The sequence below is a fragment of the Botrytis deweyae genome (assembly GCF_014898535.1).
Source record: "Botrytis deweyae strain B1 chromosome Unknown BDEW_003, whole genome shotgun sequence".
Lineage (NCBI taxonomy): Eukaryota > Fungi > Ascomycota > Leotiomycetes > Helotiales > Sclerotiniaceae > Botrytis > Botrytis deweyae.
Window position 1 is genome coordinate 692,697 of NW_024066210.1, and position 12,713 is coordinate 705,409.

At 40.9% G+C, this 12,713-nt stretch overlaps 3 protein-coding genes across 3 annotated transcripts; 1 reads left to right on the plus strand and 2 right to left on the minus strand.

Annotated features, from left to right (window-relative positions):
• Positions 1 to 2,503, plus strand: EAE98_001600 (uncharacterized protein; the record flags this gene model as incomplete). Its single annotated transcript, XM_038949219.1, has 7 exons — positions 1 to 93; positions 146 to 235; positions 288 to 384; positions 438 to 531; positions 581 to 932; positions 992 to 1,101; positions 1,152 to 2,503. The coding sequence occupies 7 exons, from the start codon at positions 1 to 3 to the stop codon at positions 2,020 to 2,022; spliced, it is 1,707 nt and encodes a 568-aa protein (XP_038814204.1). The 3' UTR covers positions 2,023 to 2,503.
• Positions 2,504 to 3,505: 1,002 nt separating this feature from the next.
• On the minus strand, positions 3,506 to 7,111 carry EAE98_001601 (uncharacterized protein; the record flags this gene model as incomplete). Its single annotated transcript, XM_038949220.1, has 6 exons — positions 3,506 to 3,893; positions 3,946 to 4,398; positions 4,457 to 4,691; positions 4,746 to 5,329; positions 5,381 to 5,628; positions 5,683 to 7,111. The coding sequence occupies 6 exons, from the start codon at positions 7,109 to 7,111 to the stop codon at positions 3,642 to 3,644; spliced, it is 3,201 nt and encodes a 1,066-aa protein (XP_038814205.1). The 3' UTR covers positions 3,506 to 3,641.
• Positions 7,112 to 8,239: 1,128 nt separating this feature from the next.
• On the minus strand, positions 8,240 to 11,973 carry EAE98_001602 (uncharacterized protein; the record flags this gene model as incomplete). The annotated part of the gene is made up of 6 exons (XM_038949221.1): positions 8,240 to 8,589; positions 8,639 to 9,025; positions 9,629 to 9,866; positions 9,927 to 10,489; positions 10,538 to 10,812; positions 10,866 to 11,973. The coding sequence occupies 6 exons, from the start codon at positions 11,971 to 11,973 to the stop codon at positions 8,320 to 8,322; spliced, it is 2,841 nt and encodes a 946-aa protein (XP_038814206.1). The 3' UTR covers positions 8,240 to 8,319.
• Positions 11,974 to 12,713: the final 740 nt, after the last annotated feature.

The following is a 12,713-nucleotide window of genomic DNA, read 5'->3' on the forward strand; positions in this document are numbered from 1 at the left end:
ATGCTATCTATCAAAGAGTATATCAATAATCTCAATACGAGAGCTTCAAAGTCAACATTTGGCAGAGTTTTTCGTCTTGATGGATGTGGCCATGTAAGTCTTCAAGTATTAAATCTGAAATTTGTTTAATACTAAGCTCTATCAGGAACAACAAAAGAAAAATGCCAAATTTATCACGGAAGTCAGAGCGGGGGTAACGACCTTTTTTACAATGGCATATATCATTGCTGTCAATGTATGCTTATGGAGACATTTCAGAATAGGCTATAGCTAACATTGCTTTGAAGTCGACAGTATTATCACAAAGTGGTGGTACTTGTGTCTGTCATGATACTGAAGATCCGTCATGCGCAACAGATTCTACCTACGCCGCTTGCGTTCTTGGTCAGTGGATATATCGATTCGAAAATTCTGTTATTTATGCTAATAATGTCTAGATATCAATCGAGATTTGATTACAGCCACTGCTGCAGTGGCAGGAATAGGGTCTCTGGCATTTGGCTTTTTCACCAATCTACCTGTCGCCTTGGCGTGAGTTCCTCTGCAGAATTTTCCCACAACTGAACACTAATATTTCTAGCCCCGGTATGGGTCTCAACGCATACTTTACCTATCAAGTTGTTGGTTTTCATGGAACTGGTACTGTTCCCTATCGTTTGGCTCTCACAGCCGTGTTTGTGGAAGGGTTTATTTTCGTTTTCTTATCCCTGATTGGCATGCGGCAATGGCTTGTCAAGGTAATACCTGCTTCGATAAAGGTCGCAAGTGGTGTCGGAATTGGTCTGTTTTTGACTGAGACGGGAATGTCATACTCCGCAGGAATCGGTGCCATGACTGGCTCTGCGGTAACTCCAACCGCTTTGGGAGGGTGTCCTCCTCAATACCTCGACGTTACAGGAGCCTGCACTAGTCATCAGATGACAAACCCTACAGTGAGATTTCTATTTAGATTTATTCTCACTGCAAACAATTTACTGATTTTCCATTGTAGATGTGGATCGGAATTATCTTTGGAGGATTTTTAACTTCGTACCTAATGGCATTCAGATTTAAATCTGCGATAATAATTGGTATTGCGATTGTGTCTATCTTTTCATGGCCGTAAGTGTTACCCACAAGATTATTTTTCGCCAAGCTTACTTGTGTATTAGGCGCGGAACAACCTTCACATATTTTCCTTATACGCCTGATGGCGAATCACGTTTTCAATTCTTTAAACAAGTTGTCGCATTTCACCCAATTCGCAATACCCTTGCTGCACAAGATTGGGATATCACAGCTGCAGGCTCTCACTTTGCCTTGGCGCTTTTTACGTTCCTGTATGTTGACATTATCGATTGTACAGCTACATTGTATTCAATGGCACGCTTTTCAGGAGCAGTTGATCCAAAAACCGGAGATTTCCCTCGATCTACGATAGCATATTGTACCGACGCAATGACGATCTCCATCGGTTCCTTGTTCGGATGTTCACCTGTAACTGCATTCATTGAGTCTGGCGCTGGTATAACCGAGGGTGGCCGAACCGGCTTAACAGCCATCACAACCGGTATCTGCTTCTTGATATCAATCTTTTTTGCCCCCATATTCGCATCAATACCTCCGTGGGCCACTGGTTGTACTCTTATCTTGGTGGGATGCATGATGATGCGTCAGGTAGTTTCAATCAATTGGTCTTATATTGGCGATGCCCTTCCGGCTTTCGTCACTATCGTTTCGATTCCTTACACCTATTCCGTCGCATATGGACTCATTGCTGGTCTGATGACTTATACTGCTCTCAATGGATCCGTTTACCTGACGCAAAAGATTTCCATGGGTAGATTGGCTCCACCCGATGCTGACAATGCGGAGTACTGGACATACAAACCTAGTGGTGGTACTGCGCCATGGTTTATCAGAGTAGCTCATCGAAAGTTCTGGCATCGAGGAGATATGGAAAGTATTGATGGGAATTCAGCTACAATGGAGCATGAGTTGGCTGAGAAGAGACACTCTGAGGTTAGATCGTCGGACCTTTGATCTTTTTGATACTTGTACTCCATGCTTCGCACTCATGGTGAATTCTTGGTAAACTCCATACATCAAATGCTGCTTAGAGAGTGGCAGCCAAATCTAATATTACAGCATTTCACTGGATTGTCTTTTTGCTGGTTGTGATAGATGCATGATTGATGAGCATTTGTTGGCTGTTCTATCAGTATTAGCCTCTATAGATATAGATGAGATGGATGGACGAAAGAAAGAAGAAATTTAATGACATTATTTAGACGAAAGATAGGATATGAATCAAAAGTCTTTTTTCGGGAAGTTTTGCTACTACAAGAACAATTTCGAAGTAACATGAGACTTCGATACTGCTTTCCGATCCATGTTATAAGATGGCCGATAGCTTTTCCTAGACATGATTGCCCGTTTAAGGCTTAAATCCAAGTACGGAAAATCGAATTTGTATTACAGGAGAAATTATTCACAGTACACTGAAAGCATTTTGGAACTCCCCTATTATCGACACTTCAGCCACGGAATGGCACGAAGGTTATTAAAACCGGTAGAAAAATCAAGGTTTTTGTTTCTTGGGGTCAGTAGCATATAAATTATCTAGTTGAAGCGGTTAGTCATAGACTGTAAAATTACGTATTATTTATCTAATGGAGTTCAAATAAGAATATATGTGACTTTCAAGAAGAACATGACTGGGAAAGAGAATCACGTGCTGTTAATTGGTGAGAGACAGGACAGGGTCTTTTGACTAGGAGAGGAACGGGGATGATGAGAAGGAAAGATTTTAAATGCTGTGAGATTTTAGATTCTGGGACTAAGTGTCATATCGTGGATGAACATTAAATATGTTTTGGTTATTTGAAATCACCAGGGACATTAACGTGATTCCTACCTCCATTAGTCCAATACCCAGTAGACCTCGAGTCCTTTCGAAATGCGAAAAATCAAATACAATTCCAATGCCATTTGATTTTATAAGAAGCTATAGGCTGACATGAGTTAAATATCTAAAGAAAGTCTCATAGTTTTCGAGACAATGGTTCAAGAGCTACCCTCAAATTGAAGTTTCTCAACATCTCAACGATTTCGTGTATCCACATGTCACAAGTCACAGCCTATCCATCATCAAATTGCTCACTGATGTCATTTCCAATGATAATGCAAAGTCAAAACCATTCAATTGAGTTGTATTACCGAAATGATATACATCAATTGATGAGAAATCCTAACCTGACAGTGTATTCCAGTCAGAAATACAATCCAACAATAAAAAGGTTTGAATATCTAAAAGCAATTAGAAATTTGAAACGAGTTCAATGTCCTTATCAAATTCAACGTCTCAAATGGTATAAATATTCTAATTGATTTGAAAATTTGTAAGTCTTTATTATTGGACTATAGTCCGGACTATTGGACACCCGGCTAGGTTGGGACTAACCATCCCGTTTGCTATCTCTGAAGTCCTTGAAACCCGCAAAAGCGCAAAAAATTCAAAAAAGACCAGCTCGATCGCATACTCAAACCCAGACCCAGAAAGATTGGCATACCTGCCACAACACCCTTTCATCGATGTGTAAAAGACCGTAGAAGATTTAAAAACAGTCAAGGATCCCGAGGTAATCTAATCTGTTGTGAAATCAGAGATAAAACATCAGATCGTTAAGATCAGGATGCCAGGGATTGGTTCTATTCTGTTGAGGATCAATCCAAATTCCTGTGTTGTTTCGATAGAAAGTCAAGTCATTTGGAGAAGTAGCAGCGAAGTCATTGTCCAGAGCCGGCTTCATATAGCAACGCATGCGATCACATAGAATATCCGCGTATTTGGCCGGCGTACAAACAGACAAAGCTTTAAATGCCCTAGAGCCCGTGAAACAGATAGTGTTCGTCTGAAGACTTTGTCAATAAGGCCCTAATAAAGCGAGATAATGAGTCACTTACCGTCTCTTGAATCTGCTCCGGTGTGTAATCACTCTCATTTATGATGACAATGTAATGTGCGCTTCTTGCTGTCCCAAGTGCGCTATCATGACTCTGAAGATAGAAACTGAAATGATTAGGTGTAACTACCCCGGAATCAATCACCAAGCCGGATGAAAGGTTGTTGTTGTATTGGTCGTTTTTCGCTAATTTGGGAAAGAAGCGGGTGTGATGACGCTTTCCGACTACTAGCAGAGTAATTTTTGGGCACCAATTACCGCCTCTTCCGCCTCTTCCACCTGCCGCCTTGCATCCAGCTTTGATGAGAGGAATTTCATCGTTCACAACCATTCCATATTGGCTTTCGCTCACACCATCGCGATAGAAGAGTATATGTTCTGGTAGAGAATTATTATTCGCAGTCCTGTACTTGTCAAGGCGTTCTCCAATCATGTCGGCTAGGTCTGCGATCGACTATAACTTCTAAGTTAGGACTCACGAGCAAAAGTGTACATGGGAAGATACCATTTACCTCGGTGTTATTTTCTTGAAGGCGAGCGGATGCAAAGTATTGAGAGCATAGCTGATCACAAGTAGCTACGACCCCTGCCATTGAAGGACACGTCGCATCCCTACCTTTACCAGCATGCGAAACGTCTGCTCCAACGATCATCGTGTTTGCCTTCGCACCAGCCCAGAAGATTCTTTGACTTGCCACGTCGTTAAGGAAATGGCTAGTACCTCCCGATTTGAAGTTTATCTTGAGACTGGTCAAGAATTAGCATCGGCATTATTATTGAATTGATTGAGTAGAGGCAGACCTGATATTAGAGATAACTCCAATGTCCCGTTTAAATCTATTGTTGAAAAACTTCCCTTTGGTAAGCACTTTTTTGGTGATGCAAATTGTCGGGATACCAGCGACACAGTCACCCCACCACTTTATATTTGCATAGGTACATATATCCCTGTCGGGGACTACTACAAGAAGAAGTCTCGATTTTCTATTACCATTTCTTGAACGCAAAGTTCTTAGGGCTCCATCAAGTCTAGCACAAAAGAGCCGCCTATTTGGCGAGGACGAAGCATCGGAGATAATTGCACTGCCTGTGAGCGTGACACCATAGTTTCCAATTTTCCATCCGAGATCTTGGGCAAATTTCCTCACTTGATCTACACTAGCATTGTCGTGGGACCTGAGCCGAATGATATGCAGATTAGGAATCGAATTTCCAGTGTCAGCAAACCTGAAAATACGATCGTTATCCTTGAGCATCCAGGAAGATTTGTTCTTTGGTTGCGTGGATATGCGAAACTGGGACCCTTCGCCAAATTCCAGTATGGGCTGACGAAGGTATTTCGGAACAACCTCTACAAACTCATCATTAATACTGAGGCCGAATTGCTACATTTTTTAGTGACTATGGTATCTACTGAAGTTTCTATAGGTACTTACCGAGAAGGAACCCGTGGTAGCTGGAATTCCCAGAGACGGCAATGCCCCGTTGAGGATTAATCTCTTGCTGCTTTCGGGCTCACACTGAGCAATCTTTATCATCGAACTTCCCAAATCATCCGGAAGAATCTTTTTGAAGATTTGCCCGGCAACAATTCGCAGGTTATCGGCCGGATACCATTTCTGGTAGGTTGCTGTCCCCATATTCAAACAGCAGGCAGAGGAATTGAATCTCAACAATCGATATTCTGTCTAATTTAGCAAAACTTCTCTGTATCGAACCACTAAAAGGGTTAACTTACTATTTCTCATGTGGTCATAAACAGAGGTAACCTGGCCTGGGGTTCCGTTGGCATCTCTAGGTGTGAAAGTGACTTGACTAACATCTGAACCATTGACATCACGAATGACTCTCGTTTTAGGATTCGCACCATCACCAACAAAAGTGACTCGAAGGCCTATAAGATTACTTCGTTCATTGACTGGCGGAATTTCTTGCTGCCAAAACAACCGAATCCAAGTACTCAGTATTACCGGAGGGAAAAAGGCTGAGGTTACGGTGTTGACATTCAGCAGCACCGATCCAACAGCTGGCCGCATCGATGTATAGAAGCCAGTTCTGATTAGGAATTTCGCGTCACCATCCAATGGCACCTTATGGTAAGGAATTACACCCCCAACACTAGGATAGAATCTATTTCCCACCCGGAATCCATCAAACAATGGTGCATGCGGTGAAGCGTAGCCGTTGATTCTAAACCATGAGATAATGTTCAGCATCCTAAGATCCGCATCTGGTACGAATGTCGAACCGCTCGAAGACACATGTGTGTTTAAAGCATCTCTTTGAAAAGGGCCTTCGTAAACAATGAGGCTATGCATTGGAACCCAGGTTTGATCTCGACCATGACGATGATGAGTAATCTCGACAGTCGCTCCTGGCACATCAGTTAACTCATCATAAAGCTTGCCGACGGAGACAATGTACTCCGAGTAGTCCGAAACCCAAATTCCCGAAGGAGGAACTTGTAGGAGTAGCTCTTCGATCAAAGTACGACGAAGCTCACGCTTGACAACATTTTTTTTATCGATTTTGTCGAGGTGAATCCTGTATCTTCGCAGATCAAGATCGGAGTTGAAGGTGACTTTGAAGTAGTTGGACTGAACAGGAGCAGGCAGATGAGCGCCTGTATTTTCAACAGCTGTCGCCTGACGATGGACCAATTTTTGAAAACCACTTGCCCGTTTCTCTTCTTCAACTTCTTTTGCTGTCTTTGCTGGTGGAATGAAATCTGCGACCAGTTTGATCGAGCCGGGTGGGAGAGGCTGAGCTTGAGTTGCATGGGATTGAACTTGTGGCCCAGAGGTTGCCGTTGAGGGTACACTTTGCGAAGGGCCTGCAGATGAAGTCGACGGGACTATTTGTGGCTGATTCTTTGGGGGATTTTGTCTCATGTATGCTTCATACTTCTCTTTCGTATATTGCATAGGATCAGGAGCTTCTATGAAAGAACACGCTATTTGGCTATGAAGATGTCCGCAAATGCTACAAATAGTATATTGGTTGCCATTCAACTCGGGACAGAGTGAACATGAATGGTCGGGACTGAAACAAATGTCACAGACTTGGTCTTTCCAAGATTGCCAATGTTTCTTGCAGGAGTTTGTATAGTGCTGAGTGTTCTCCGGTGCGTTAGGACATTTTGAGCATTTACGCTCTTCTGAAGACATTTTCCACAAGCCTGAGATCCTCTGAGAATTGAATTTGCTTTCAAGGAAGTGAAGAACTCTAGTCTAATCGATGCTCAGATCGTTACTCAGACTTTTCTACACTACTTATACTTCAATTCCCTAAAATTATGAGATCAAATGTCAGATCTACTGAGCTGGCGGCAGCCTACTGATTCACAAGCAAAGTAGTTTGATATGCCATTCATCGCTTCCGTGCAAAATTTCAGCAAGCGAAAAAATATAATTGCTTTATATTCGATAGAGAAAACTCCAATGAGGACAAGTGAGTGTAGTAAATTCAACTTCAAAGTCAATTAAAGGCAATAAATGAGGGCTTCAAAAAACCAAGATACAAACATGACATTCTTTCTTTGCAAGTTTGCAGTTAGAGGCAATCGAGACGAGATCCCATATGAAAGTCAGATTTGCAAACTGATTGAAGAGTATAGTTATTGGAATTTACTACTCTTGATTCGAGAATTTGACAAACCAGCGGCACGGTCAATCTACACTCAGTCAGGACAGTCCGAACCGCAATCCAACAACATACCTACCTAAGGGTTTGAATGTCTGAAAACAATCAAAATATTTCAATCTTCCAATCAAACTCAATCTTCCAATCAAATTCAATCCCTCAAAGAGCCCGAATCTCCTTACAAATTTAAGGATTTGACAATCTTCATCATTAAACTACAATCCGGACTATCGAATACTCTAATCCTAGTCTTCAGATGCTACAATATATCAAATAGATGCGATTATCGCAACTTCCAACTAGAGTTTTGAGGTTATCTAGTAGTTATACAAAAAGGAAAGATTATTTGAAATCCTTGCAACACACTTTCAAAATAAAAGGACGCTTGTCACAACTCGCGTATGGAATGTTACATACATTGTATCTTCACCAATACTCCTATAATTGCGAAGGAAAGATTGTTGTTGAAGCACGCGTTTTGTTAGAAACCCGATGGATTGGAGAATAACTTCAGAAGCTTGGTTTGCATTTTAATGCAAACTGCAAGATTCAGCCCACGCAGCACAGTAACTTATGGCATAAGCTAGCAATCAAAAAATATTCACCAAGTTTCTAATAAAAAACTAAAACGTATCGAAAACTCACAACTAGCATAAGAAATCAAACCCGAAAGTATAACACCTGAAAAGCACTCATAAAGAACTCATGATAAAGACATAAACTCTCCTGTAAATTACAAATAGAACATGATGTTGTTCAGATTACAGTGCCAGGGATTAGTTTGTTTAGTTCCCGGGCAAATCCACGCCTGCTGTGCCCCGTGATAGTGAGCGAGTGGATCTTTACTCTTCTGCATCTGATCCTGAGTATGACGAAGTCCTCCATCTAGCGCAGGCTTCATATAACACCGGAGCCGGTCGCAAAGGATATCTGCATATCTTGCTGGAACGCAGACAGATAATCCCTTAAGCGCGCGAGAACCCACAAAACATAATTTATGTGTCTGGAAGGACTGTCAATGTGAGTATATTCAAAAAGGAATCAGATCTTACCACCTGTTCTAGTTGATCCAAAGTCAATTTGCATTGATTAGCGATGACAGTGTAGTGCGCTGATCGTGCTGTCCCCAGCGGGGAATCATGGCTTTGAAGGAAAAAGCTCATTTGATTCGGATTCACGATGTGCTTGTCAACCACCAGACCCCCACTTATATTCTCGGTATTCTTGTTCAAGTTAAGCGGGAAAAAACGGGTGTGGTGGCGCTTCGTGACGACTAGCAACGTGACACGAACATCAGATTTTCCTTGCTTCTCCATGAATTCCTTACAAGCTTTGTCGATTTGTGGAAGCTCTTGAGTAAGTACCATGCCAAATTGACTCTCACTAACGCCATCTCGGTAAAAAAGAATGTTCAGGGGAAGATTCCCTTCATTTTCTTCCTGATAAAGCTGTAGTCTCTCTTTGACCATGCCGCTTAGATCTGAGATAAACTATACCCGATTTCATAACGTATATTCAAAACATAACTTTTTTTGATCTAATCAATTTTTTGTTAAATCTATACAAAAAATAATATAATTGTTTCCAATTCAATTAATATAATTCTAAATTGAATAAACTTTATATAGAAATATAAATCTCAATTAATAAAATCAATAAATAAAATATAAATAATATCAATTAAAAATTCATTGAATTAAAAGTAATTGAATGAAAATCCAATTTTCGAAAATTCAAAAATCCGAAAATTATTTCAAAAATTATAATTTCATTCAATTACCTTCAATTCAATAAATTTTTGATCAATTCTATTTAAATCTTATTTATAAATTTTATCAATTGAAATCTATATTATGATATAAAGTTTTTTGAATTTGAAGTTATATTCATTAAATTACATTTTCTAATTTTCCAATTTCGATTAAATAATATTGAAAAAAGTACTTTTTCTTTTGGATATACGTTATAAAATCGGGTGTATAAGAAACCGGTTAGTAAATAGTGAAAATAAATCTTTCAAGGAATAATGATATATGGAGTACCTCTTCATTATTTGGTTGGAGGCGAGCAGATGCAGCAAAATGACAGAATTTGGAATCAAAAGAAGCGACTACGCCGGCGATGGATGGGCATTCAGGATCCAACCCTTTGCCAGGATGACTAACATCAGCACCGACAATCATTAGGGAATCATTTCGGATGGACCGGATGAGTTTCGATGGCTCTTTGACATCACCTATGATATGGTTTGTACCACCAAGCTTGAAATTAGCTTTGAGGCTAGGTTACACATTAGTCTAACTTTGCACAGCCACCACACGAATGACTTGATAGACATACCTCAAGTTGTCTAGAATACCAGAACTTTTGTTTCTCACCGCTGGTGGGCAAACACAAATCGTCGCTATACCAAGATTGCAATCTCCCCACCATTTTATATCAGAGTAGATCGCGGCGTCTTTATCGGGTAATATCACAAATACGAGACGGGTCACGTTACCTCTCTTCAAACAAGTAGTTAGAAGACCATTGACTACTTCTCGTCTCTCGGCCGCAGTTTTGAAAGGCTTCTTCTCTTCGTTTACTTTTGGCCAGGCAACGGTGGGTACGTTCCCTTTGAAAGATTGTGTCTGAAGGCCATGTCCTTTCAGTTGAGTTGCGAGAGCCTCCGCGAACTTTGAAACAATCTTTTTTTGTTCATCGGAAATGTTCTCCTCTCTAGTCACACAAATAATCCTAAGCTCAGAGTATTTTTGGGCTAGATTGAATTCTTTCACATCGCTCAGGTTCCAGGAGGCGCTGATAAGTTTTTTAGTTTTTCCTGGTCTGAATGTTAAAGATGGGTGGGCCAAATGTCTCGAGGATACATTTAACAGCTTTCTTTCCACGGTTAAGCCATATTTCTGTACGGGTTAGTCTACAGTTTCCCAACAAAATGCCTGGTAGTTCACCTCATATGGAGATTTCCACGGCACAATCTGAGAAACCGGGGGTTTTATGCCCAGTGGTATGAGAGCTTTGTTCATTATCTCTTGTTCATTTTCAAAAGGCGTTTTCTTCGCGAATCCTAACATTTGCGCAGTGAATAGATTGTCTAATTTCCCATGGACTGTTTGCCACTCGCAAATCCGTAGATGGTCTGCTGGCAATAGTTTTGGATGAGAACTATTTCCAACATTGACACAAGAAGCAGTCTTGCTGAATTTGTGAGCGGAACCAGGGTAGCCTATATTCTGGGTCAATAAGCTATCGCGTTTTCTTGTGAAATTTACTACTCACAACTTTGCATGTCTTTCCAGACCGACTTTGAAGAATCATTTTGAGGTGATACTCCTGAATTCGCCTTAAAAACACACAAATCATGCACATCCGAGATGATATATTTTCTGGGGACTTGATCCAAATCGAAAGTTACTTGCACTCCCTTGATTTCATTTTTTCCAGTTCGCGGAGCAACACCGGTATAACTAGACGAGTGTCCCCAGCGCGCATCTAACCAAGTTTGCAAATTCATCTTGGAAGGGAAGAAAGCCGTTGTGGTTGTGTTTACATTGAGAAGTATTGATTGGGGGCCAGGAAGCATGGACGTAAAGAAGCCCATATGTATATCGTACACATAATGCTGAGGAGGGATGAACCTGGTGTTCGATCGATTGACAATCCGTCTCGGGTTACAATGAGGATAAAACTTTTTTCCAACTCGACCTCCTTTGAAGGAAGAACTGTTTATTATGTCCCATGAGATGAGGTTCAGGGCTCTAAGGTCCTCAAGAGGCAAGTAGTTTCCGTCCTGTCTTGAAAGACTCGTGTCTGATGACTGCTGAGTTGAAGCTCTTCTTGGTCGCAAATAACTTCTGAGAGAATCTATGTCGAAAAATCCTTCAAAGTATAGAGTACTGGTCATTTTTATTGTTTGCTTTCGATCATTGAGTTGGATAGTTTGCTCGTGTCCAATAGATATGGCAGAGCCCGGTTCGTCCGAGCATTCGCTGTAAAGAGGATCAGTAGAAATGATACAAGAGTAGTAGTCGGATGTCCATGAGGTGCTTTGAGGCTTATGTTGCTTGAGTATTTCCTCAAATAAGTCTCTGACGTCTTCTCTATTTCGTAATGGTAACTGAAGCTTGCCAAAAATGATTTTGTATCTGCGTATTCTGATTTTTTTGTCGACGAGTGCTTGAGATGGTCGCACACTGAAACAGTTTGCTTGTATGAACTCATTTCCCTCTGGCCCCTCTTCCCAAGCTTTTTGCAAGTCCAAGCTCTGCATCGCGTCATTTCGAATCTTTTGCTCTGCTTGAGAGAGGCGCGGAGCCTCTTGAACGTTTAAGAGTCTTACTCTAAGCAAACCATTATTTCCAGACCCTGCACTTTCAGAGCTTGCCATTTTCGCCTTGATAGTCTGAGAGGAAGTAGGTAGTTAAAGTAAGGGAATTGAAAGTGATCTGATATTAGAAGGAATTAATATGAACATGTGCTTACTTATACTCACTTCTCACCAATAGTCATCGTTTGCGCATCTTTCGAATGGCATAGATATTATGACTCTCTACTAGGAAACATGGAAGCAGTTTATGCGGTGGGTTCATAGACAGAGGAAACAATCAAGGTGATTATCGAACTTGCTGAGTGAGACATGTTTGGAGCGTAAAACATGAAAAACTTCCGCCATAAACAATCGACTCACCAGAGACACAAAGTAATAAGAGTGAGTAAGTATCGTTGATCACAAACAGCTTGCTACCGATCGATAGATTGCAGACGTAGATATTGACTCCAATAATCAACATATTTGTTTTATCAGCGTGAAAGATGTTTTATCCTCTTAGGCTTAAGGAGATCATTAACAGTTCATATTTTGATATTTATTTTGACTTTGGCCAAGACCGTTGGCAAAGATGTGAAAGTTCCTGAGTGATTGCGCTCCTGGCATTGCAATCGAAAACGGAAATTCCGCCGACTTTCCCATATCGTATAGGAAATCTTGAGCCTGTGCTATAGGTAGACAACCATACAGACACCCAAATACCCAGGTACCTATGGATGCAATAGTTTCTTGGGCTCATCGAATTGTGATGGGTAAAAATTCTCGAATTCTGAGAAGTTTTTAATGTTCATTATTAATCC